The 25,429-nt window shown below is 41.4% G+C and overlaps 1 protein-coding gene across 1 annotated transcript; it reads left to right on the top strand.

The window, feature by feature from the left end:
- Positions 1-557: 557 nt before the first annotated feature.
- On the top strand, positions 558-25,372 carry trmt1 (tRNA methyltransferase 1). Its single transcript, XM_078274465.1, has 16 exons — positions 558-746; positions 1,896-2,285; positions 4,258-4,447; positions 9,598-9,785; positions 10,342-10,457; positions 11,718-11,830; positions 13,908-14,056; positions 14,419-14,502; positions 17,602-17,671; positions 18,357-18,491; positions 18,615-18,700; positions 20,207-20,315; positions 20,495-20,571; positions 21,123-21,242; positions 21,793-21,907; positions 25,052-25,372. The coding sequence occupies exons 2-16, from the start codon at positions 1,909-1,911 to the stop codon at positions 25,124-25,126; spliced, it is 2,004 nt and encodes a 667-aa protein (XP_078130591.1). The 5' UTR covers positions 558-746; positions 1,896-1,908; the 3' UTR covers positions 25,127-25,372.
- Positions 25,373-25,429: the final 57 nt, after the last annotated feature.

Consider the following 25,429-nt stretch of genomic DNA (forward strand, 5'->3'; position numbering starts at 1 on the left):
CTCCTTGATGATGAACCTAAAGCTACAAAAAAACATAAATGTTATAAAGTTTGTTTATTTTGTACATTAAAGAACACAATTCATATCAAATAAGGGCAGTTTCCCCTTTTTCAATACACTTTGTCCATGTATGACAACACCTGGTAGAAGGTATAGCCTATAGCCTATTTACTGTCCTTAAATAGCCTTGCACACTCATTCCATAAACGACCTAAATTCACTTTACTGTTCCCAGCAGCTGAGCGCTGACCTGCATTGACTTTATTTTCTCTCTAAGGCAGTTTATATCCTCACATCATAGGGCTGGGTTATTTTGGTTAATCCATAGGCTATGTTTAGCCTTTTCATCTGAATGCATCACCAAATTCAGGTGATGCGATTAAATAAGATTATTCATGATGTGTTTTCCAGTCTCCTTACATGTTCACTGCTGGGGAAAGTAGGCCGGTGTGTGTACAGCGGCTGACACATCGACCCTCTCTCTTTTCTTGTCCTTAAATTACACCGTTTCCCTGACATCGCACTGCTGGAGCGGCAGCGCTTTCGCAACTCGTTTACTGGCCTCGCGGGTTCCCGTAGAGACTCTTCAAACATGGCTACCTCCATGTGCTAACGTGAGAGTAACTAACCAAACCGTATGTGTAGCAGCGAGGAGTTTTCAGTCACTGCAATACTATATCGCCTTTATATTAACCCTCCCTTGACAATTTAGAAAAGAAGTGTCCGCCTTGAGGGAGGTGTCACAGGTAAGTCATGTTTACAAGGTTTAGTTTATAGCTAGCAAACAAGCTAATAACTTTGCTGGTAAGAGGTAACATTACGCATCATTTCTGTTTTGTTTAACATTAATTGCTGACGTTTGTTTTCATTTTACCACTTTAGGCAAAGTAACACGTGTTCACTCCGCTGTATTGACAACTAACTGCTGTATTGAAAGAAACGAAGCTAAAGATACAGGGCAGACTAGTCTCATTTAATCCCTGGGGTTACTGGAGGAGGAATGTATGTTAAGTACATGTGCAGTAGTTTCATTTATGACATTAGGCCTTTTAGGGAAGTGCAACATACTCCTTTATTTATTGTATTCTATTTATTGATGTGTGTATGTTATGTGTTAGATAAATAGTGCTGTAGATGTCTGGTTCAATGTTGGTGTTGCGGATTATGTGTCAATATGCCTGTACTGTACAACAAATTGCCTCTCGGCAAAAAAGTCTAAGACTCTACTGCTGAAATAGCTACATTTAGTTATTGATCGACTCATTTAACAGTGATCATGTACAAATTTGATCCTAAGATAATAGTTTAAGTCTCTTATGTAGTAAAAATTGATATTGACATTGTTGCAAGTATTGAACCTAAAAAACTGTTAAATCAACAGTGAAAACAGCTTGAACTGTGACATTTCCCTTCCCTTACATTTTTCATTTTACATTTCTCCATTCTGAACACAAGACATGATACTTTCACAGCGTAATGTGTAAATGATGAGTTTTTGTGATCATTAGGAGCCGAAATCGCAATTGTGTTTACAATTTAGATTTATTAAACATCCCTAACTTAGAGACAGTGTTGCTATTACATTATTTTTTTTTTCACCAGCAGTGACAAGTTATTTTTTTTAACTGTAAAATATCAAAGCTCCATTCATATTTTGGTCACAATTCTATCATCAAAATATTTGTGTCAAATATTGACATTGGTATTATTTTCAGGACTCCAGTGTCGGATGGGTTCTACAGTACCAGTCAAAAGTTTGGACACGTTTTCTCATTCATTTGATTGGGAAAGTGTGTCCAAACGTTTGACTGGTACTGTATATTAACTGGAGACATTTGAGTGTAACTCCCGAATTATTTTTGCTGCATTCAGACATGTCATTTGTCTGTTTCCAGGCGGCGTACCTTTATGCTGGTGCGGACAGCTCGGCTGTTCCCCCTCATCATCTCCCATCACCTGCATCCTTCCTGCACCCGTTCTCCCACACGGACGTTTCAGTTGAGCTTAGGCATTGCTGCTGCCGCCAGCAGGGGGCTGAGATCCATGGAGCCCCTAAAAACTGCCCCAGAGGTTCCCACCACCAAACCTCCTCCCACTACTGCCGAATCTTCAGCAGAAGATACGAGCCTGGCACCCACGGACACAACGGCTGACAAGGAGAAGCCGCTTCCAGCAGGACTCTTACCTGGGGAGACGGTGGTCAAGGAGGGCAAGGCGGCCATCTTGTTCCCCAGTGCTAATGAGGTCTTTTACAACCCGGTCCAGGAGTTTAACAGAGATTTGACGTAAGCATAAACACTGGCTGCTTTGGCCTTTACCCTGAAGAAACAAAATTACTTTACACCACAGACATGAGTCTCCTTAGATTAATTAATTACAGTGGAGATATGCCTTTAAGCCTGTCAACAATTTGGCATTGTCCAATAGACGGTATTCTTCAAAGTGTATGTGTCTTTCATTTTTACGCTAGAGACATTAAAAAAAATCATTTAGCAATATGCTTTCCGATAACATGCTAGGTTGTAGGGGTGGGGGAGAAAAATCGATACAGCATAGTATCGCAATATCTGCCGTGGCAATACTGTATCCGTACACAGACGCCAAGTATCGACCTTGTGTTGGTCAGTTTGTCTGCTTGACAATCCCATTTTGCAGCAATGAAATTGAAGTGAGATGAACAAACAGAGAAATGTATCTTTTTAGATAAAACAGATGTTGACAAAGTTTCTTTTTGGGGACATCATTTGATATTGGGAAAAGTTTGAAGTTGGAAAAAAAGGTAATAAATTGCAATATATCGCAGAATATTGCAATATGTTTAAAATCGCAATAACATCGTATCGTACTGTATACTGTAAGTATCGTTATATCGTATCGTGAGGCCTCTGGTGATTCCCACCCCTACTAGGTTGTTAAACTAGAGAGTGCATACCTCTGTCAAGGACAATGCTCTAGATGTAGGCGTTTCGCTACCATTATAAGGCTTGGGCACAGCACCCAAGCTGTTTTGGGCACCACCTAAGCCGAATAAATGTAAAGTCAATGTGAGTATCAAAACTAACTAATTAAATGACTTTTCTCAGCTCTAATTATTGCAGTCTGTTCCCAGTGGACTACTTTAGCAAGTTTTGTCTTGAAGCTTTTTGAGTGTCATTTATTTATCTTCTCTAGCTTTTCCAATGATTTAGACACAGATATGATAATAGTAATGGCCCAAAATGGTGTGAAATTGCATCTTCCTTTTATTGAAAAATGCAACATTTTCTTGAGGGAGGACCCCTAAACCCTCTGCCAAATATGTGCACCTACGTCTTTCACAAACCTAGGGAAAACACTGCCAGATGTATTATTTTAATGTATAACAAGGATAAAACAGGGATATTAAAAAGTACTAAATGTAGTGTAGCAGCAGCAGATGTAGAGATGCCAGTTGTGCTAGCATTGGCTAACATTAGCCACCATAAACTACTGGTCATACGTCTAAGGCTTTAGTGGCAAAACCTCGGAGTGGATTGAAATGAGCAACGGTGCAAACATTTCATAGTATCACTTTTAACAATAGAAAATATATAAAGTGTTGAATCTGCCTCTGCATCCAGACCTAAACAGACACGGTGGTAGACAAGCATAGTGATTGTTTGAGAATATTTAATTCTTATTCGGCCTCTGCATATATAACCAGAGAGCCCACGGCAGCGCCATCTGGACCAAAAAAAAACAATTTTTTCTTTGTCCCTTGCAAAACTTTTCATCAAAATGTGTCGTTTTTAAAATATATTCTGCTACTACAGGACTGAGCACCTACCCTCCTCAGTGGAGGAATTAATTTGCTGTCAGCAGGACAAGACATTTTCACTCAGTCTCACATGTCATATCTTTTATTCTGCTTCCATAATTCATTTTGCTGGTCCGGTTTTCCCTGCTTAGAATTGCATGATCGTAGTAGTGTTTTACACATTCACTCCATCACTCACAGTGTGCCAGTCATACTTTGGACGGTATTTTATTTATTATTTTTTTTACAAAACGGGGACAAGTCTACCTCTGAAACACAATAACTTACACAATAATATTGTAACTGTGATTTTTAACCCATTGTGTCAGACTAGATTAGTGTCTTTCATTTTGTGCAAGAAGCACTAAAGTTTTGTTTGGATGACAGCAAATGTCATGAATATTTTGTAAGCTCTGTTATTTAACTCCCGTTGTGATATCTACAGTGCATGTTTATACACGCAAATAATTTTCTATTCCCAGATGTGCTGTGATCACAGAGTTTGCCAGAGATCTGCTGGCTCAGCGCGGGGTGAAGGTGGTGGTGCCCGGAGAGAAAGAGAGGGTGCTGGTGTCTCTGTCAGAGGAGACCAACGAGGACGACGCTCAGACGGAGGAGAAAAACGGAGCAGAGTCTCCAGCTGTAACCGCAACAGCGGGGGAGAAATGCGAGGTACAAACCAGTTTTATTTGCAGTGTAATTGCGAGGTCGCAGTTTTAATTGCTAATTGGGATCATTATAAACACAAACCGTGACCAAAAACTGAAAAATAAAAAAAAAAGTAAAGCCAGACAGAAAAAGAAGCAAATGTTCTGAGGCTGTGAGTGTAGGGCTAGGTATCGTTCCAAAATGTACGATAACGCTACCAATACCGCAAAATTTGATAACGTTTTTTTTATTTATTTTTTATTTTAAGAAATTGCAGCATTACACATTACGGTACAAATCTTTTCTTTTAAATTTTCAGCTCCTTTACCCCTACGTGACGCACACTAGAGTTGTTGAAATGAATCATTGCATCGATGCATCACGTTGCGGACCTAGACGATTATTGCCTAATAATGGTACTTGTTGATTTTCCGGTACCTGCTTTTTTTGGTTTTGCCTATTGCCGGTTGTCTGCTGTGTTCAGACTCCGCTACATTCAGGAAGTGTCTTTTTTTTAAGAGCAGATACAATAAAAAGAGGAATTAATATTCATCTGACTGCTTGAAGTTGTTGATGAAAACCAGGTGTAGCAATATATAATAATATTGAGGAGGTGACGCATCGTGATATTGAATCGTTGACAGGGTAATTCAATCGTGAGACCAGTGGAGATTCACACCCCTAACGCACACTGTAATCAAGCCTGTCAAAATACAATAACATACACACGTCAGCCTCGTCTCTGTGCGTAATAGAGCTGTCAATTCCTCTATAATACCATTCAAATTTCATTATATATATATATATTTTTTAAATAGTCAAATAATATTCAAATATTTAATGCTCAAATGCAGCCTGTTATTAATATGTACTACACTACTCAGGCGTATGCATTGTCAATGCCACTATAAGCATGTTGTTGTTGTTACACACAGTCCACTAGAGGAACTTCCAACATTAGCCTGGCCTTGAAGGGGACCTACGTCACGGTGCATTGCATTTCCGATACGCCGCTCTCTGTTTACTGTCATTTAAAACACCACGAGCACACAGCGACAAACACAAATCCACCGAGAACTCTGTAATGAAACATTATCTATCAAGTGTATTGAAGCGGTTCTGTTGTAAAGGCTAACGGTGCTCGGTTAGCGCAATGCCATCATGTTAGAAAGCACAGCCGAAACCATTTGTCATTAAACTAAGTAACAAAACTGTTAGCCACGATGCTAACGGCATTGATAAGTAAGCCAAACGGTACTGTCACTACTATTTTAATGATTTATAAGCAACCCGTTTCTTGCAGATTGTCACAGTACTGAGAAGACAGCTGTTAGAAGTCGAAGCTACTCTGACAGCTGTAGGGCAGCTAACATAAACTTTAGCTGTCTCCATGAAGCTCCTAAAACTCGCGACGCAGTTAGGAAATGAGAACGAGCTAACTAATGATAACATAAGCTGATGATGATAACAAGCATTTTGGCTCAGTGGATGTCAGTTTTAAAGTCATGTTAAAACTATTCCCCATCCTTCTTCCGATTTCCAGCCGCAGCCTGTCACTCCCCACGTACTATCATTTGGCGTTTTTCCATTACATGGTACCTGCTCGACTCGCCTTGACTCGACTCGACACACTGTGCGTCCGTTTTCCATTGCAGATTTTAGTACCGCCTCAGCGTGGCTGGTCGTTATATGCCGGCTCGACGCAAACACCAGCGCACAAGTATAAACATCAGGCCACTTGAGCTTGTTTTACAGTTCCGTGGAGGCTCCACGCAGAGCTTTCGCCGTATACTATGTAAGTGGCCTGATGTTTATACTTGTGTGCTGGTGTGTGCGTCGAGCCGGCCGTGTGTGTGTGTGTGTGTGTGTACGTAGCCTACGGCGAAAGCTCTGCCTGGAGCCTCCGCAGAACTGTAAAACAAACGGCGCCGCAGGAAACTGCCGTGACCTAACGCGACACACAGAACGTGGAAGGTGTGGCGTTGTTGCCACAGCCAGAAGACACATTTAGTTTCAAATGAAGCTGGAGGCAGCAAAAAAAAAACACAGCTGGCTAAACTATTTAAAAATAGTGGGTTTGTTCAGGACACCCCCGTCTGTCGCTTTCACATCATCTTTTCGGCTCGCCTCAGCTCGCTTGAAACCTCGACTGAGGTGGTACTACAAAAAGTACCTGTTAGCAGGTACCAGGTACTTTTTTTCTTAATGGAAAACCAAAAAAGGTGAGTAGAGTCGAGGCGAGTCGAGCAGGTACCGTGTAATGGAAAAGCGACTATTACGTGCTCAGTGATGTGAAGACATCACAACGCCTTGTGTTTCTTACTCCCGCTAACGTATTGTTCATCAGACTTGGCCAACATAATAATAAAAAAATCACATTCGAATAGTAATTTCAGCATTCGAATAGTATTGATTTTTTTTTTTTTTTTTACTATTCAAATTATATTCGACTTTCGGAATTCGTTCCAACAGCCCTAGTGCATAACGTTGAGTTTTTCCTGCATGCCTCTACGACGTGTAACTCCTAAGCCCCTCCCCCCACAAGGCAGAGCTGTGCACGATAGAGCGCGTGTGAAGAGGGGGGAAGGGGAGGAAACCTATCTGCAGCTCCTGCGCAGGGGAGGGGGAGGGGAGGACGCTATGAAATGCGTGTGCCTGAGCAGTGATTGACACGCAGTTAGATTCCCCCCCCCCCCGGCCATGATTGGTGCATCTGATCAGGGAGCGGTGGATTTTTTGCAAATCGCACTACAGGCTGTAGGTGGTGCCAGAGGAGCCAGATTATTTTTTTAAATGACCTGCTTCATGTAGTTCTACTGGAACATAGGGTCAGTTTCAGCAAATATGACAGAAAGTTAGTTTTATGCAGCTTACTTACTGCACCTTTTTAAAGTATCAAAGTTCGGTACCCAGCCCTACGTGAGTGTGGTTCTGTAGCACGGAGAAATGTTCTAGTACTGTCAGGGCTAGTGGTTTGAGTCTCACTGGGGTTTCCCAATGCTAAAAATATACACACTGAAGCCGGCATAAAGCAGTTTGGATTAGGGCTTCCATCAAATGACTTATGTTAATGTCGCACAAGGTAATTTCACACTCAGGTGGCCCTAAGTGGTACAGACCGGTAATTAGATCAGTTTTTAAAACGTTGAAGGATTTCATTGTGTTATACTAATGTTATCAGATGTCAATGAAGAGCTGTGTTTTATCCCGTTGTTCACTGACTGAGGTACAAACGATGCTCAGCCATTGTTGGTGATTCCAACTTTCTATGGATAGATTGCTCCGTTTGCTGTTTAAGTTTCAATACACCAATTCTTGGCAGTGATTGGGTGTAAAAATGAATTTCCTAGTGGAAAATATATATATATATATATATATATATATATATATATATATATATATATATATATATATATATATATATATATATATATATATATATATATATATGAGAGAGATTCTAATCTACAGGTTTAAGGAAAGAATGCATTGAAATAGCCTGTGTTACTGCAACTTTACAGCTGGTAAAATCAATATTTTTGTAATAAAATCATGGCTCAAATTAAGAACATTATGTAAAAGAAGTTGCTCTAGTGATGAACCCATTGAGAACTTTTGCTTTCCGCTCACTGTTCTCATCAGGCAGCAGTTTTGGGTGAAAAAGCTCTAATAACCTTCTGTACACTACCTGTTGAGTACAAAATGGCAGACTGACAAAGTCATGTACTAGCGGGTGAACATAGTGGAGCATTTAGTGGCTAAAGAGCCTGATTAGTAGAGACCAAAACGGAGCTAAAAGGAGGTGGAATATTGGACTTGCATTCATCAGATGGACACAAACGCAACTCCAAATTAATGCTAATGTTGTTCCGTGTCTGCTGAATGTGTAAACTGCGTGTCCTTCTCAAAAACTGAGGAGGACACGCTGTTGGATGCTGTCCTCCTCTCCTACTTCAATGCCTAACAAATCTATCTCTCTCTCTCTCCCTGACCCTGTCTTTCATTGGTTGAAGCCTGAAAATATTGTAAACAAATTAATAACATAACTAATTCCACTGGTCGGACTGTTCCAGACTTGTTTCAGACTGATACCTCCGGTTCAGGCTGGTCCTCATCCTCAGCACGTGCCGTTTTCAGTCGCAGAAAATACTTTTAAATACTCATCTGGATTGAAGTAGCAAACATTCAGTGTAAGAGTAACCTTGACCTCGACAACCCAACTGCATTTTACCGCAAACGTGCGACTAGTTAACTTTCTAAAGCAGGCGTAATCGCTTGTTTGCTAAGAGTCGGGTCGGGACTCCAACATTAACACACTGACATTGTATTCAGAATCTAAATATATTTGTATAGCACTTTTTAATGTGTGATTGATAAAGGTGTTCACGAGATAGATACCAACCTTTCGTGAACTTGTGAAATCCTTCTCCTTTATGGAGACAGACACTTTGTGCACGGTGGGAGGAGCTGTGTGTGTGTGAGAGCGAGCGAGCGTGTGTGTGTGTGTGTGTGAGAGCGTGTGTGTGAGCGAGACACAAGTGACAGAGAGACGGAGGAGAGCAGGGAAAAGAAATGCAGCTGAATGTGTTTTAAATGACGTTTAAAAAAAAACCCGCGTGGGAAACACTGAAGTGGTGTAATTTTCTGAACTTACCAGACTGTTCTAGCTGTTCTATTATTTGCATTTAACCACTGAGTCATTCTATCCACATTATTGGTGATTATTTATCAAAAGTCACATTGTGTAAATATTTTATGAAAGCACCAATACTCAAACCTACAATATCGTCGCAATATCGATATAGATGTATTTGGTCAATAATATCGGGATATTTGATTTTCTTCATATCGCACCGACCTAGCTCTACATATCGCTAACTTTCTAATGGTACGTTCCATTTGAACTCGGATTTTCCGAGGTCAAAGTTGGAAACACGCCCCCCACCCCCCGACCTCAGATTTCTGAGCTCGGAACTCGGGCCACCACCGAGTACCCCGAGCTAAAAATCCAACGTGGCCGCTCCGTGCATCAACATTTATTATATTACAGGTTATTAGCACTTCTGTGTTATTTGTGTCTCACACTATAAGGTAGGAATGTGTCAATATTGTGTTTCTGCTGCCGCTGAGTCCACGCAGCTTTCAGATTAATCCCTTTCGGCCCTCCATTTCAGCGCGGCCTTCGTGTGCTGGAGGGTCTGGCGGCGTCCGGTTTGCGCTCTGTGCGTTTCGCTCTGGAAGTCCCGGGCCTGCAGAGCGTCACCGCCAACGACTTCTCCACCAAGGCTGCGGCGCTGATCGCCCGCAACGCCCAGTACAACGGAGTGTGCCACCTGCTCGAAGCTAGCTGCAGGGACGCCAGGTACCATTACTCGGCACTTTCAGGGAACCGCCTGTTGCTGCCGGTCTGCCTCTGCCCCTGGGCTTGATCTGCTTCACTGATTTACTGTCTTCTTTGTTTTTCCTCCTCCTCCTGTATTTATCCGATGCTTCTCTCATCTTCATTCCTCTCCAGCCTTCCCCTTTGACCTCTTGTTCTATTCGTCTCCATGTTCCTGCTCTCATCTCCTCCACTCTCGTCTCTTTGCTTTTCTTCCTTTATGTTGTCTTTTGTCCTTTTTCTTTCCCTCGTGCGTGACGCTCTCCCCTTTTCTCTTTGGCTTGCTTGTCTTCATGCCTCTCTTCTTCAGTCACTTGTCCTCTTTCTTCTCTGGAATAATCTGCTCTGTTTTTTTTTTTTTTTTTAAAGTGGCCTTGACTCATCTTGTTACTACTCCTCTCTTCTCTCCATCCCTATCTGCTCCACTTTTAAATGAATTTCTGTCTTAGCATCTTACATTTCCTTTCAGTTGTCATGGATTCATGGATATTTCTTTTTTTGATTTTTTTTTTTATATATTTTTTCTTCTTCTCTGCAGTATGCTGATGTATGAGATGCGAGGGAAGAAGGAGCGTTTTGATGTCATCGATCTGGATCCCTACGGGAGCCCCGCTTCCTTCTTGGATGCCGCCGTGCAGGCCGTCAGTGAGGGAGGTGGGTAGTTCTCTGTCAATAATTCAACTCTTTTTTGCTTTTCATTCTTCTGTCTCTGGGTCCGCTCTAGTCAATTTGTAGTTTTGTTGCCCTGCTCCACATAACAGGACGATTATCTGGGACTGTCATTGGTAACAGTCTGATGTTAAATGCAAAACAGAGATTTTTATTTTTACAGTCAGGATTTAAAAAAATGTCCAGTGTGTTCCTGGCTTAGGGCAGAGGACAGCATCCTGTCTCTTCTATTCAACGTCCTGTGGACTCTCCCCGTTTGTCCACATTGAGAAAGTGATCCATCACAACAATCGGTAATGAAACAAAACTTTAGAGTGAAGACGCGAACTGCCTCTTAAACAGCAGAGACCGCTCCGTCCAAGGTACACTGGATCAATACATTTTTTGCTGCTAAGAATTCTCACTGAGCAGCCGGGTTGATAGATATGAGTATGTGCAGTTTCTACCCAGATATCTTGGGTACGTTATGTGGGTAATAAAACTGGAAATGGTCATTCTTTTTAACTCTTTGTTCTCTATGCATATGTGTCATTTCCAGACAATATTACTTTGGTCAATACTAATCATTCCTGAAAGAAACTTTTATTTCTCACCCATTTTCTTATGGATTTGGTTGACATTATTGAACTCTGTTTTTTTTGTGATTTGACTTAGTGAAGGAGATGCACTCTCATCACATATTTTTCACGACATTTTCAAACGTTGGCATAAAATCGAGTTGGATCAGAAGTAGGTCAGACGGTGTTTGTTTGTTTATTTTCTTTTATCCCATTTGAGTCTCAATATGAGTTTGCTATATAGCACATACTAAAACAAATCATGGTTACACTTGACCGCCAATCTGACACCATCTGAACTACCTGGAATTTGAAACTCTCCACCCATGCGGGGCAACCAGAAGCTTAAAACAAACCCCAAGAGTTATTATTTTTTTTTTTTTTAAGATTATTTTTTGGGGCATTTTAGGCCTTTATTCATATAGGACAGCTGAAGACATAATAGGGGAGAGAGAGGGGGAATGACATGCAGCAAAGGGCTGCAGGTCGGAGTCGAACCTGCGGCCGCTGCGTCGGGGAGTAAACCTCTATATATGGGCGCCTGCTCTACCAGGTGAGCTACCCAGGCGCCCACCCCAAGCGTGACTTTAACCCATTGTTTTTAAAAGGACGTCTTTTCTAGTCACCGCTCCTCTCTTTTGTCGTCTTTGCTGACTCGTGGTCTCCTTTTTGTTTCCCTCCCTCCCAGGTCTGTTATGTGTAACATGTACAGACATGGCGGTGATGGCAGGAAACAGCGGAGAGACCTGCTACAGCAAATACGGTTCAGTCTCCATCAAAGCCAAATACTGCCATGAGATGGTGAGTACACATACACACACTTCATGTGTGCACGCAGAGTGCATGCACAGACACGTCTGTTTTCATTCATGATGTCTTGATCTTTTGTGAAGCAGTGTGTGCAGTATGTGTGTGGGTCTGAGGGACTCTGGCCTGAGGCTACAAGTGTGTCTGTGTGTGTCTGTGTCTGTCTTGTACTAGGGCACTTTTTCACAAGGATAGAAAGATGAAGGAAAAAGCCTCCAAACTGATGACATTTTGCTGCTCCTGGCATTTTTTAAAGTTATAATCCTTAAGATTTCAGTCCTTGTTGAGATGGTGACACCCCCCTTGTTACCGGTAGTAACAGTGCGTTCCATTTGTACTCTGAAGTCGGTGTCACTGTTAAAGCCAGAGTGGTTTATCACTACAGCAAACACTCATTGAGCCGCTACTTTGTCAGAAATACAGAAAAACAGAAGAGGAACAGCCAAACAAACTCATGTTGTTTTTAATAAAGAAGTCAGTCAATAATTGCCCTTTCTACTGTATATCATGCCAGCAGCCTCTTTGGTTTCCCGCTGCGCACGGTGCAAGTAGTTTTTCCCACAGCAGCGCGACGATTCAGTTATTCACCTTTCTGAGGAGTTGGAGGTGTGAAGCCTGTCGCCTGCAGCTCTCGCATTTCGGATGAATGATCCAGTCTAGCGCTAACCACAGTGACAAATATGTTGTTTCCTGAACCAGCAGGAAGTACGCTGTGATAAACCCAAGGGCTCCGTTTTATTTATACTAGATTAAAAAGTTATTCTTTCTTTAGAAATAACTTAATGTGAGTGGATGCTAAAGGCTTGGGTGTAGGGCTGCCACTAACAATTATTTTTTCATTGTTAAAGGTTCCATGACATGGTGCTCTTTGGATGTTTTTATATAGGCCTTAGTGGTCCCCTAATACTGTATCTGAAGTCTCTTTTATATAGGCCTTAGTGGTCCCCTAATACTGTATCTGAAGTCTCTTTTATATAGGACTTAGTGGTCCCCTAATACTGTATCTGAAGTCTCTTTCCCAAAATTCAGCCTTGGTGCAGAATTACAGCCACTAGACCCAGTCCCACAATGAGCTTTCCTTAGGACGTGCCATTTCTGTGTTTGTAGCTTTAAATGCTATTGAGGAGGAGAGAGGGGGGGGCAAGGTGGAGAGTGGGGGTGTGGCCTTGACCAACTGCCACTTTGCTCATTTGAAAGCCATGATGCCTCTCTCTCATGGGTGGGCCAAATTCTCTGGGTGGGCAAAGCAGAGAAAGGGGAGGTAACCTTGCTCCTTATGACAACATAAGGAGCAAGATTCCAGATCGGCCCATCTGAGCTTTCATTTTCTCAAAGGCAGAGCAGGATACCCAGGGCTCGGTTTACACCTATCACCATTTCTAGCCACTGGGGGACCATAGGCAGGCTGGGGGAACTCATATTAATGTTAAAAAACCTCAAAGTGAAAATTTCATGCCTTGGGACCTTTTAATTAATCTGTCAATATATATTTTTTCATTAATCAATTAGTTTGGTCTAGAAAATGTCAGAAAACGGTGAAAAAATGTTAATCAGTGTTTCCCAAAGCCCCAAGATGATGTCCTCAAATGTCTTGTTTTGTCCCCAACTCAAACATATTCAGTTCACTGTCACAGAGGAGTGAAGAAAACTAGAACATATTCACATTCAAGAAGCTGGAATCAGAGAGTTTTTATTTTATTTTCATAGAAAAATATATGTATGTATGTATGTGTATATATGTATGTATGTGTATGTATATTATTTATATATGTATATATATGTATGTATATTATTTATATATATATATATATATATATATATATATATATATATATATATATATATATATATAAGCTATTAACATGATTGTTGTCTGAATAAGTCATTAAGTCCAGCGTCGGAAGGAGAAGAAGATCTTCAATAATGAGAGCAGTCCCTGTGGCGTACTGGGCAGACAGATGTTTTTAGCCGTGCAAATGGTGCAAGGAGATCAGACATTTCTCAGACATTTTACATCAAGAAAAAAAAACGAAGAAATGTGTGTGCTTCTCTTTCTTTTTTCCCCATGCAGGCTCTTCGTATCATCCTCCACAGTTTGGACCAGAGGGCGGGGGTGTACCAGCGGTACATCCAGCCCCTGCTGTCCGTCAGTGTCGACTTCTACATCAGGGTCTTTGTACGCGTCTTCACAGGACAGGCCACGGTCAAAAACTCAGCAAGGTGCTCACATACACACGTACATACATACACACGCGCGCACACACATGGATATACTGTACTTACAAAGGATATATGATGAAAGTTGAATGATCCTGAAACTGGGTCACTGCAGCAACAAATACTAAAAATAATAGCAGCAGCAGAACTTGGTGAGATAAAGGAAAAAAAGAAAAAGATTAGAAATATGGGACGTGTAAAAATGTAATGTTTATTTAGGAGAATTTGTAAGGCGAGTCAAACTGACAATATTAAGCGTGCCTGTGTCAATGTGATACATGTATGCATGTTTACTAGCATACGTGCTCACATACAAACATGCACAGTGGTTAAATCTTACATTCCCCCCCTGTCTTGTGTTGCAGTAAACAGGCTCTGGTCTACAACTGTGTCGGCTGTGGCTCTTTTCACCTACAGAGAATGGGCAGGAGAACAAGCAATGGAAAACAGTAAGACAGTACAACTGGGTCTTTCTGCTGGTTTTCAAATGAAAAAAAAGAAATGACCACTATCAACAAACTCGCATGCGGACACTCTCGGACTTTTGGTAGATGCTTTGAGACGTCAGATCTAAAATGTCATCGAAATGGAATGGAAATCGAAATTCGCCGCCAGTCCCCCGAATCAAAACGTGAGGGCTTCTTTCTTGAACTTCTGTTTTGATCCACCATCAAACAGGCAGTTTAAATCACAGTGTGAAGCTGTAGTTCCATCTTGTTTAGCCGAATGAAACTCAGCTGGATGCTGTTCACTGCTAATCTAATGTGAAAGAGTTGTTAGTCAGGGCTGTAGGGATGGCACAGACTGGGTAAACCCAGCCCCATCTGCCCGCGATTGGATTTCGCCCTGCAGCTCAGGCTGGAAACCTGAGTGGGAACCAATCACAAACTGGCTTATCCACCTGGCGTGCTATTGGCAGGTTTAACACAATGACGATAGAGAAGTGAAGGCAAGCAGCTTTTTGTTTACATTCAACATGGCGGCCACTGAAGCGCAGCAACCTGTTGATGCCGCTGTCGCTGCTGTTTTAAATTTCTGTATTTATTTTTTACTACAGACTGGCTTTCGCAAGCCTCGCTCTGTAAAGTACGTCACCCGGATCGTTGGTCTGATTGGTTGAAGGACTGTCCAATTGCGTACAGAGTCATTTGAACTATGCTCGTTGATCACGCCTCTTGTGCAGTAGAAAATACAGAGCCGACTCCCCAGAATAATGTTCAATCTTAAAAGATTGAGGTTGCTAGTGATGGCAATGAAACAATGACAATTTGTGCAGACATTCATCACTTTGATGATCCCTTAAAGGTGCAGTAGGTAAGACTTATAAAACAAACTTTCTGTCATGTTGACAGTTTCATTTGCTGAAACTGACCCTATGTTCCAGTAGACCTACATGAAGCAGGTCATTTAAAAGAAAAATCTGGCTCCGTTTGAATTAATTCGATCAAAATATGCGTTAGTTTGAAATGTTTAAAAAAAAAAAAAAAAGTGGTGGCCGTATAGCGTGGGATTCACATCTCTTAAAAACTCATCCCCAGCAGAAAGGGGGGAGGGACTAAGAAGTTGTTGATGTTCAAATTTTCCTGGATCTTCGCAATCCGACCTACGGCATCTTTAGCTAGGGTGACCAGACGTCCCCGGTTTCCGGGGACAGTCCCCGGTTTCGGTGACCTGTCCCCGGTTTTCACTGTGACTGTCAGACCCGAAATTGGAATGAAAGAAAACATTGACCAAACGTATAGTCGCGCACCCTACACACACAGGCTCAAAACAGCCAGAGCAAGCCTCAGAGCTCAGATATGTTCTAGAATGTCCATATTTTATGATGCTAAAATTACTGTTTATTTACATGGAGTCTGGTGGGTTTAGCGAATGCAATTTTGCGGACTTTTTATGTTTAAAGGATCTTACTCTAACAGAAAGGTCCACCTCCTTAGAAATCCTTTCCATAATGTTGTCGGACACTTAGAATATTAACCTGAGCCTGTCAGTGGCAAAACGAGCACTTTTATGAACGTAAATACAAGCTGGACAATTGTCTTGTTTCACCGCTGCTGACGGCAGCGATCTCGTTTAATACTGGACCAATGTCAAAGGAAAATATTTCCTCAATAGTTTTAATTGTATCCGATACTCAATGAGCTGTTGCAGAAACAAGCCCAGCCTGAAGCAATAAAGCAAAAGCTGTCAGATAAATGTAGTGCAGTAAACATTACAACATTCCCCTCTGAGGTGTAGTGGAGTACAAGTATGAAGTAGCAGCAGGGGTGATTCTAGGATCAGACCTTTAGGGGGGCTCAGCCCCTAATGAGAATGTGACATGGATATGGCGCATGCAAAAGTGTTAACCCCATTGCTGTGACAAATTGCAAGAAAATTAACACTGAACTTATATGAAATGTTATCATATTTGCATTCTGCATAAATCTCTGCACACCATTACTCTCTGTGAAATATCTCCCAAACTCTTCAGTCAACACATGCATCAGTACAACAAGCGGTTCCCGGGGAATCCGGTTTTGAAATTGCATCAAAATTTCTAAACTAAAATAAACTATTTATGTCAGCACAGATATTTTTTGTAAATTGCTTAGCCAGTGTATCCCACCATAATGGTTATTATATTGCCAGATTCCAGACAATCCCACTTACTTGTGTATATATCCCACTTACAAATATGAATATATATTTATACTGGTATGCTTCCTAGTGACATTAATGCAAAAATATGAAGAAAAATCTGTGTGTGCATGGTGTTCAGGCTACAGCCCAAATATTCCCATCCATAGATAAGAATAATCAAGTCTAACCTCTTTTCAAAGTGCACCAGATTGATGCATTTCAATGTTAAAATACACAACATTTTCTTACAGGGGAGCATGCCCATGGACCCGCCTAGGGGGGCTAGTTGGGGCACAAGCAGCTCTTGTGATGCCCCTGGGGCAGTGTCCCCGTTTTAAGTTTACAAAGATAAAAACATTACCTGTTTTTGAGGTATTTACGCTTCTGAGCTGAAAATGTCCCCGGATTTTGTCTCAGAAATCTGGTCACCTTACCTTTATCGTTCGCTCTAGCGCCATCATCAGGTCAAAATACTTTTGTTTTAATCAAATACTTGTAAAACTATTGGCCATCCAGTCAACCGTAGCTGTACTTTGTGCGCTGCTAGTTTAGCTTGTTTTTATTTTTGATTCTCTTTAGTTAATGTTTTAACTGTTCTATGTAAAGCACTTTCAATTGCCTTGTTGCTGAAATGTGCTATGTAAGTAAACTTGCCTTGCCTAGTCAGCAAATGTTAGCATGCTAACACATTGAGATAAGACGGTAAATATGGTAAACATTACACCTGCTAAACATAAGCTTGTTAGCATTGTCACTCTGAGCATCATAGAAATAATACATTCATGTCTATGGTGAGCATGTTAGCATGTTGACGGTAGCATTTAGCTCAAAGCACTGCTGTGCCCAAGCGAGTGACTTACATCTCTTGGTTGTATCTGCTTCTGGACAGCCTGTTGGTAGTAAAGATGAATCTGCTATGATTTCAGTATGAAGTATTCTCCTGCCACCGGACCCCCGGTTGGATCAGAGTGTGAGCACTGTGGACAGAGACATCAGGTGATACACACACACACACACACACAGCGTTGAATCTACGCCGTATCATGCGCCGTATCCTACGGGGTCAGCCCTATGTTCCCACATTTCTAAGATTTTTCTTAAAATTAGGCCCTATGTTAAAAAATCTTAGAAATGTGGAAAAACATACGGCTGCGGGAACATAGGCACGCTCCCTATCCTACGCCGTAGCCCAAGCCATAGCCCATGGCCGTGGTTCGGTAACATCACATTTCCCCCCTACTCATTTCCATGTTTTTTCTTCACCGTAAACAACATGAAATCAAGGAGTTGGTTACCTTCTCCTGCTATAGGAAAGCTCAGGGGGGAGACACTTGTTTCTCCGTCTCCACCGCCAGGGCTCGCTACTCGCTTCAAAGCTCTGCTCTTCACTTAAAGAGAGAGGGGAATGGCGTAGACAATGTAGGCAGGCTACAGCGTAGGCTCAGCCCACATACTGCTATAAATCAGCCTTCACACATCATGTGAACTTGTCGGAATGTTCTGTATTTATAGTTCTACACATTGGCTTGTTGTTGATTTCATTCATGACGTCATTTTTCGCCAGGTGTCAACTGTGTGCAAACCTCTCTGCTTGTTTGTAGTCATTACTGTGGACACACACACACACACACACACACACACACAGTAAACCAACTGAAGCCTGTGTCTGTCCTTTCTGTAGCTGGGGGGTCCTATCTGGGCGGAGCCCATCTATGACTTGGCATTTGTCCAGAAGGTTTTGTCTGCTGTGTCGGGGAACCCGTCCCGATTTGGGACGTCCAAACGCATTGAGGGTATGCTCAGCATGGTGACTGAGGTACTTATTTTCCTTTTTGTGTACGCTCTCTTTTGGTATCGTCATTTCATATCTCTGTCTTCTTGGCTTACCACTTCCCAATAGACTAACACATTATCACCTGTGATATGCTGTTTGTTTCAGGAGTTGGAAGATGTGCCTCTTTATTACACTATGGACAGTCTGAGCAGCACGATACACTGCAGTACCCCGCCCCTGCTCCAGTTTAAGTAATCACACACACAAATCTGTATACTGTGTTGTCATGAAGCTATGGTGCATTTTTTTGAGATTTGAACATTTTAGAAATGGGGTCATTGGTTAAAGTAAACATTAGCACAGATAAGAACCACAGTGTTTTTGGACTGGGATTTATCTAACTGAAAAACATGTACGTGAGAAAGAAAGAAAGAGAGAGAGAAATCTGGTCAGACTATAAATAAACTACATGAAAGAATGAATGATTATATGAACAGGGTTCATACGTTTTTGAAAAAACCTGGAAAAGTTATGGAATTTGAAAAATGCAAATTCCAGGCCTGGAAATGTTTTGGAAACATAAAAAGACCCAGAAAGTTTTGGAAAAGTCATGGATTTTTTTTTTTAACACTGCTGAATAATATGTGATTAATAAATGTATTTCACGTCGTCCTAACCTCACCGTTCTATTCGGGGCGCGATATTACGACTCCCACTATGAACCACATAAATTGTCCTTCATTTTATTGTTAAACCTCTGAGGGTAAACTTTAACACAGATTGTTATTGTATAATGTTGACTGACATTTTCAGGAATACATAGTCATGGAAATTTGCCGAAAAGTATTGGTTAAAATGCGTATGAACCCTGTATGAAATTTTAAAGCTGCACTCATCCATTATACACTGGATATAACAGTGGATTAAATGTCTATTTGTATTGTTTGTAGACAACTGGCACACAACTCTGCAGTTCCCCCAGTTCTATGGCGTCCTTTAGCCTTTAACCTTTTTTGTTTTGGTTTAGCCCTCTAAAACACTAATCTCAGATTGTTTTCAGCGATTCACATAACAGAAACAAAGTCATGATATTTAGCTTGTTCTGCTGCCATCAAGCGGCCACATTTGTATGCCGCTTTACCAAGATCTTGTGAGTAGATTAATTTGTATCAGTAAGTGTCAACATTTTTCCAGGCTACATTCAGTAGCCAGACCTTCCTCCACAGCGCTGCAGAGGGAGGTCTGGCTAGTCCACACAGCAATCCTGGGATGGGAGTAAAACGTGCTCTGGTTTATTGGCATTTCTTTAAACCAGTCACAATCGTTTGACACAATGACGGTGCCTCTGCAAATATGCCTCGGGAAGGAGCTTGTTTTAGTGGAACGTGTACGTTCAGAAGTTGTTTTAGTCGTACAACAGAAAACTCAGATAGTCTAGCTAGCTGTCTGGATGTACCCTGCAGAGATCTGAGGAGCAGTTCAGAATGCCAACACAAAGAAACCGGAAGGTAACAGACCTCTGGCCTAAAATTGAGGGACATCCCGTGAAATTTCCGTGAAAGTTTGTCGATATAGACTAATATTACAACAATTGTGGTTATTCACTTTTCCCCCCCCACACAAAGCAGTTTTGTCTTGTCTTTGAGAAATATTTGTAAAGGAATCCGCTGTTGTACCACTTTCATCGTTCATATCATGTTCTCTTAAATGTTTCTCTCTCTCTCTCTCTCTCTCTCTCTCTCTCTCTCTCTCTGCAGGTCTGCTCTCCTTCATGCAGGCCACAGGGTTTCCCTCTCTCACGCCTGTAAGAATGCCATCAAGACAGACGCTCCTCCTGCAGCTATCTGGGACGTCATGCGCTGCTGGGTAAACATGACTCATTTTACAATGATGACAAAAAACAACTACTGCAGCTATTGTTAAGTCTGAATCACTGTGACTAGATTCCCAGGAATCTATTGAAACTGGTCTCCCGAAACGCAACGCAACGCAATGCAATCATTTTCACTTAACACGGTGTATGTTTGATTGGTCGTCTGTCACAGGAGAAGGCCAATCCTGTGAAGAAGGAGAAGCTGTCGGAGACGAGCCCCGCTTTCAAGATCCTCTCCACAGAGCCCAGGTGAGACCATATCCTAGACTTGAGAGTCCAACCAGTTTATCAGGCCCACAACATCAGATGAATGATACTTTCTGAGATAGTTTATGCTCTTGTGCTAAAGAAGTGCAAGGCAGAGCCCTGACCACCTGTGATATTAATATAGCCAGCACCACTTAATATATGATATCACCAAATTATTGTTCAGTTTTTTCAAAAACTAAAATGCCTTGATATGAATCCAACATAGTATTATCAAATATAAATCCGCCTATTTGGGGGGGAAAAAAACCCAACACTGATGATAGGCTTACTGGCCCATAGGTAAGGTATTCACTAAGGTAGCTATTCACACATCCAGTTAATCCTAAGGATGTGTGTTTAACATTAAAACATGATTTATAAAATCAACATCAGCAATTATTATTTGAATAGCCTAGTATTCTATGTAGTATGTATGTAAGGTATGTATAAAGGCCTTAGGCCCTAGTAATGGAATCCCCTTTCGGGATCAATTAAGTATCTTAGTCTTAATCTTAAATGTACCTACTTAACGTGTGTGTGTGTGTGTGTAGCTTAGAAGCCTGTTTCACTGTGAGGGAGGACGCCAACCCTCAGTCCCGTAAACGCCACCTGACCCGCTTCCAGGAGAATCCGCAGGCCTTCTGGGGACCCAAAGCTCGAGCCAAAGCTGGGTAACTAACACACACACTTACAGACATGGGACTTCAGCTGTAATTCTGGAAATGTGTCTGAAAATTGGGATCAAGAAAGACTCCTCTTTTCAGTTTAAAAGCTGATAAGAATGAATTTCAAGCCCCAATTCGAGTCTGAAAATGATTATTAGTTTTAGGTGAAACATTTGCATGAAAGGGCTGGCTTCTCATTTTTGCTCTTTGTGACGTTTTGTGCACCAAAACATCACATTGTAGATGTCAAGCCGAAATTACAGAGGAATTTTTTTAGAATATTTTTATGATCCTGAAGACCTGATCCTTTTTTGGGGGACTTGTGAACACCCTGAACTAGTCACTTAAACTACTGGTAATTGTCTTTTTTAAAGAATAATGCTGTGAATACAGATTCATTACCGCCTTGCACATCCATCCTCTTCATTCCTTTTGTCTTTGTCTCTTTCCTACCCTTTTCCCCCCCATTTCAATCTCCCTCCTACACATTCTTTCCTCCATCCATCTCTAACCTTTCGTTCCGTCTTTTCTCTCTCTCATTCTCTCTCTCTTCCAGTGGCGGTATCGCTACCAACCTGCAGGACAAGAGGAAGAAGTGCCAGAACAAGAGAAAGAACCAGATCACAGACTCTTCGGAGGTGAAAAACTTTCACTGCAAGAAGTTCAGACAGGTCAGTTCACCTAGAGGCAGCTGTGCTGCAATCACATCAAATCGCGTTTATTTTAGACAAAAGGACTCGACTGAGAAATATTCAGCCTCTCATAAAAAAAAAAAGGACACGTGGCATCTATATATGTCCCACAGTTCCAGTCGTTTTACTGCACTCCCTAAACAATGCCTGTCAATCAAGCAGAGTGGGTGGCTCTCTGATGTCTCCATGCCTTTTGGTTTTCTCCCTGATGAAGTTTCTGTAGCTGGAACGCTTCTTCTAATTCACTGCAGCTCCTGCTGAAGATGAGACACATTTCTTCCTGTGAAACAAGGGCTACTTTCTTGGAAATAACCACGTAGTGTTTTTGTTGTTGTTGCTTGGTAGACAAGCCGTTCTCCTGGAAAAGTCCAACCTGACTCATTCCTTTTCCTAGAACAGCAGCGGAAGGCACATTAATAATTTGTCCGTGGCTTTGTACCTAACGATCCGATCTTTTGTGCTGGAAGATAAAATGGTCTAATTACACCAAAGTCAATTAATGATCTATGAATCATTCAGAAGTCCTCCCTTCCATTCTAGGAAGAAAAGAAAAAAAAAACATCTGCCTGCATCTGGTGCACTGTTGGGAGCCACATTTATGAATTGGCTAAGCCAATGGCTTAGTAGGGGAGTTGGGTTGGGAACCAGAGGGTTGCTGGTTCAAGTCCCCCATACGGACCAACGTATGGTGGTGGAGTGGTGCCAGTTCACCTCCTGGGCAATGCCAAGGTGCTCTTGAGCAAGACACCGAACCTCCCCAACTGCTTGGGGCGCCTTTCCATGGGCAGGCGCCTTTCCATGGGCAGCCCCCTCACTCTGACATCTCTCCATTGCTGCATGTACAGGTACTGAGCATGTGTGTGTAATTCAGGCCTGTGTGTAATAATAACGACAGAGTGAAAACATTGTAATTTCCCTTGCGGGATTAATAAAGTATACATTATTATTATTTATTTAGTGGGTGTTTTTTGCGTTGTTGAGGCCAAGACTATAAGACTTTCAACGGGGGAACAGAAACACAACCAAATTATTGATGATGTTGCTCCATTTGACATAACTTTATTTAGTATTTTAATTATGTGTGCGATATTCAGCTTGTTGTGGACTTCTGCACCCATGTGGCTGAAAGAGTGGGGAACAAAGATAATTGCAGCTTTGAGCAATAACATCTTGCATATTTCATTTTTTACCATAAGTCGGTGTCTCTGCAGCTACGTAGTTAGCGTTACAATTTACATTCAGTTTGCTCTCCTTCATGCTACAGGACTAAGTGTCGCGTTAAAAGGTTTTCCCGTGTCCCTGTTTAATTTGTCTTTAGAGTTCAGAAGTGGTCAGAAATTCTGTTTTTTAAATTCAGTACCAGGTTATGTTATCTGTTGCGTTTATTTCTATGATACATGGATTGTGATCATTGTTTAGGATAATCCTTTGGCTGCATGTTTAGCATTTTAAGTCTGTTTTGACATTTTAATAACAGGCAAGGCAGCTTTATTTGTATGGCACGTTTCAGCAACAAGGCAGTTCAAAGTAGAATAGAATAGCGTTTATTGTCACTCTACACATGTACAATGAGATTAAAAGCAACTCCTTTTCCAGTGCCAACATTTACGTAAAATAAATATAACAACATGAAATAAAATAAGTAGTGCAAAAAAAGGGGGGTAAGGTGCACAGTTCTGAGACGCTATATACATATAAAAAAATAAATATGGTTTTATATACAGTGTGATATGCAGTGTGGGTTATTGCACATTATTTGAATATTTCCCAATAATGGTGATCATATTCAATGAGTAATAGATATTGGACAATGAGAGTAATGATATTGCACAGTACACAGATATTGCACAGTAGTGGAATTGCCCAGTATTATCAATAGTATTAAATATTAAATATTGCACAGTAGGTGGGTAGAAGAAAGTCCGGGTGGTTGGGGGGGGGGGTCAGACTGTGAAGTCAGTGCATGTGGGGAGTTCAAAGTGGTTATGGCTTTTGGAAAAAAAAAAAACTGTTCTTGAATCAAAGTCAAAGTGCTTCAGAGCAGTTAAAAACAGGTCAAATATAAAAAAAAAACCCCCAAAAAACGCTCAAATAAAATAAGATGGTGTAAAATAAGTACCAGTGCAGTGTAAGAAATGATCAATTATTTAAAGAGACGGCATCAAAAAGAAAAGTCTTCAGCCTTGATTTAAAAGAGCTGAGAGTCGCAGCGGAACTGCAGTTTTCTGAGAGTTCCAGATATGTGGAGCATAACAACTGAACGCTGCCTCTCCATGTTTAGTTGTGACTCTGGGTACAGAAAGAAGAGCTCTCCCAGACGCCCCCCCCCCCCCGAGAGGTGTGGGCGGTTCATAGTGTAGCGGCAGATCAGAAATTAGAGTACCGGAAAAGCACAGCAGCGGTTTGCTACAGCCGACTGAGTCGTTGCAGTTGAGGATCATTTCAGCACATCGTGCTCTTTATTATGATAATGTTGGCAACAGGAGTCTCACAGAATGAAAGGGAGACAGTTACTCAAATACTAATCACACGTATAAAGTCTTCATGTCCTGGGTGGGATATGAAACCGTCGACACATGCTGCTGTATTAGTCGTCTTCATCTCCATCAGCTGCTTTGGCAGGGCGCCACTCACTGTTGGTTTCCTGCCAGAGAAGCTGAGAGCTTTCACCCGCTGCAGCCCAAAAACACAATAACAACACAAAATCGGAGTGTTGCTAACAGGGACGTTGTAGAGCGCCCTCTGGTGGACAAACTATGCAACACCAACACTCATAACATGGTTGAAGGGTGTTTCGTCCGTTTTTATTTTATTTTTTAAATATTCATTTATCGGCCATTATAAATGCCGATACCGATAGTTTGGAAAATGCCTAAGAGTCTACTTTTTAGGCAACGAATTGCCTCTAAAGTATCCTCGTCATTCAATACTATATATATATATATATATATATATATATATATATATATATATATATATATATATATATATATATATATATATATATATATATTATATTATATTCCTGTATTAACGTCACAGAACAGGAATTGTACGTTTTTGAACGATACCAAGCCCTACTGAGTATTTTAATGAGTTATTTCTGTTGTCCTTCTTGTTCAGGGAACATGCACAAATGGAGACAAATGCGGCTACTCCCACAACCTGGAGCAGACAACAGAGGAGAAAATGGAATGAATCTGTCTTCTAAATTATTATTATTTTTTTTATCATTTTATTTCTGGAGTTTGAATGGCCCAGTGCAGCCTGGACAAAGTGAGTATGATGCACTGCAATCAGATTGTATTTGAAAAGGCCCAAAAACCTAACATGTCCATCATTCAGTTTTATGCCAGTTTTTTTTCTTTCGGAAGATCTTTTGTTATTTGACTGTTGTTTCAGTCCAATAAAGTCCCCCCCCCCCTCCCCCCCGCTGACTTTAAACGTTTGCTTTCATTGTTCAAATACCATGGGATGTTAGCGCGACTGCGTGTTCAGACT

Source organism: Sander vitreus, chromosome 2, assembly GCF_031162955.1.
Source record: "Sander vitreus isolate 19-12246 chromosome 2, sanVit1, whole genome shotgun sequence".
Classification (NCBI taxonomy): Eukaryota; Metazoa; Chordata; class Actinopteri; order Perciformes; family Percidae; genus Sander; species Sander vitreus.

Coding starts and splice junctions, on each gene's coding strand:
- trmt1 (XM_078274465.1), top strand. CDS start 1,909: ATGCTGGTGCGGACAGCTCGGCTGTTCCCCCTCATCATCTCCCATCAC. Junction 14,503..17,601: donor AGAACAAGCAATGGAAAACA/GTAAGACAGTAC, acceptor CTATGATTTCAG/TATGAAGTATTCTCCTGCCA. Junction 18,492..18,614: donor TGCTCAGCATGGTGACTGAG/GTACTTATTTTC, acceptor TGTTTGTTTCAG/GAGTTGGAAGATGTGCCTCT.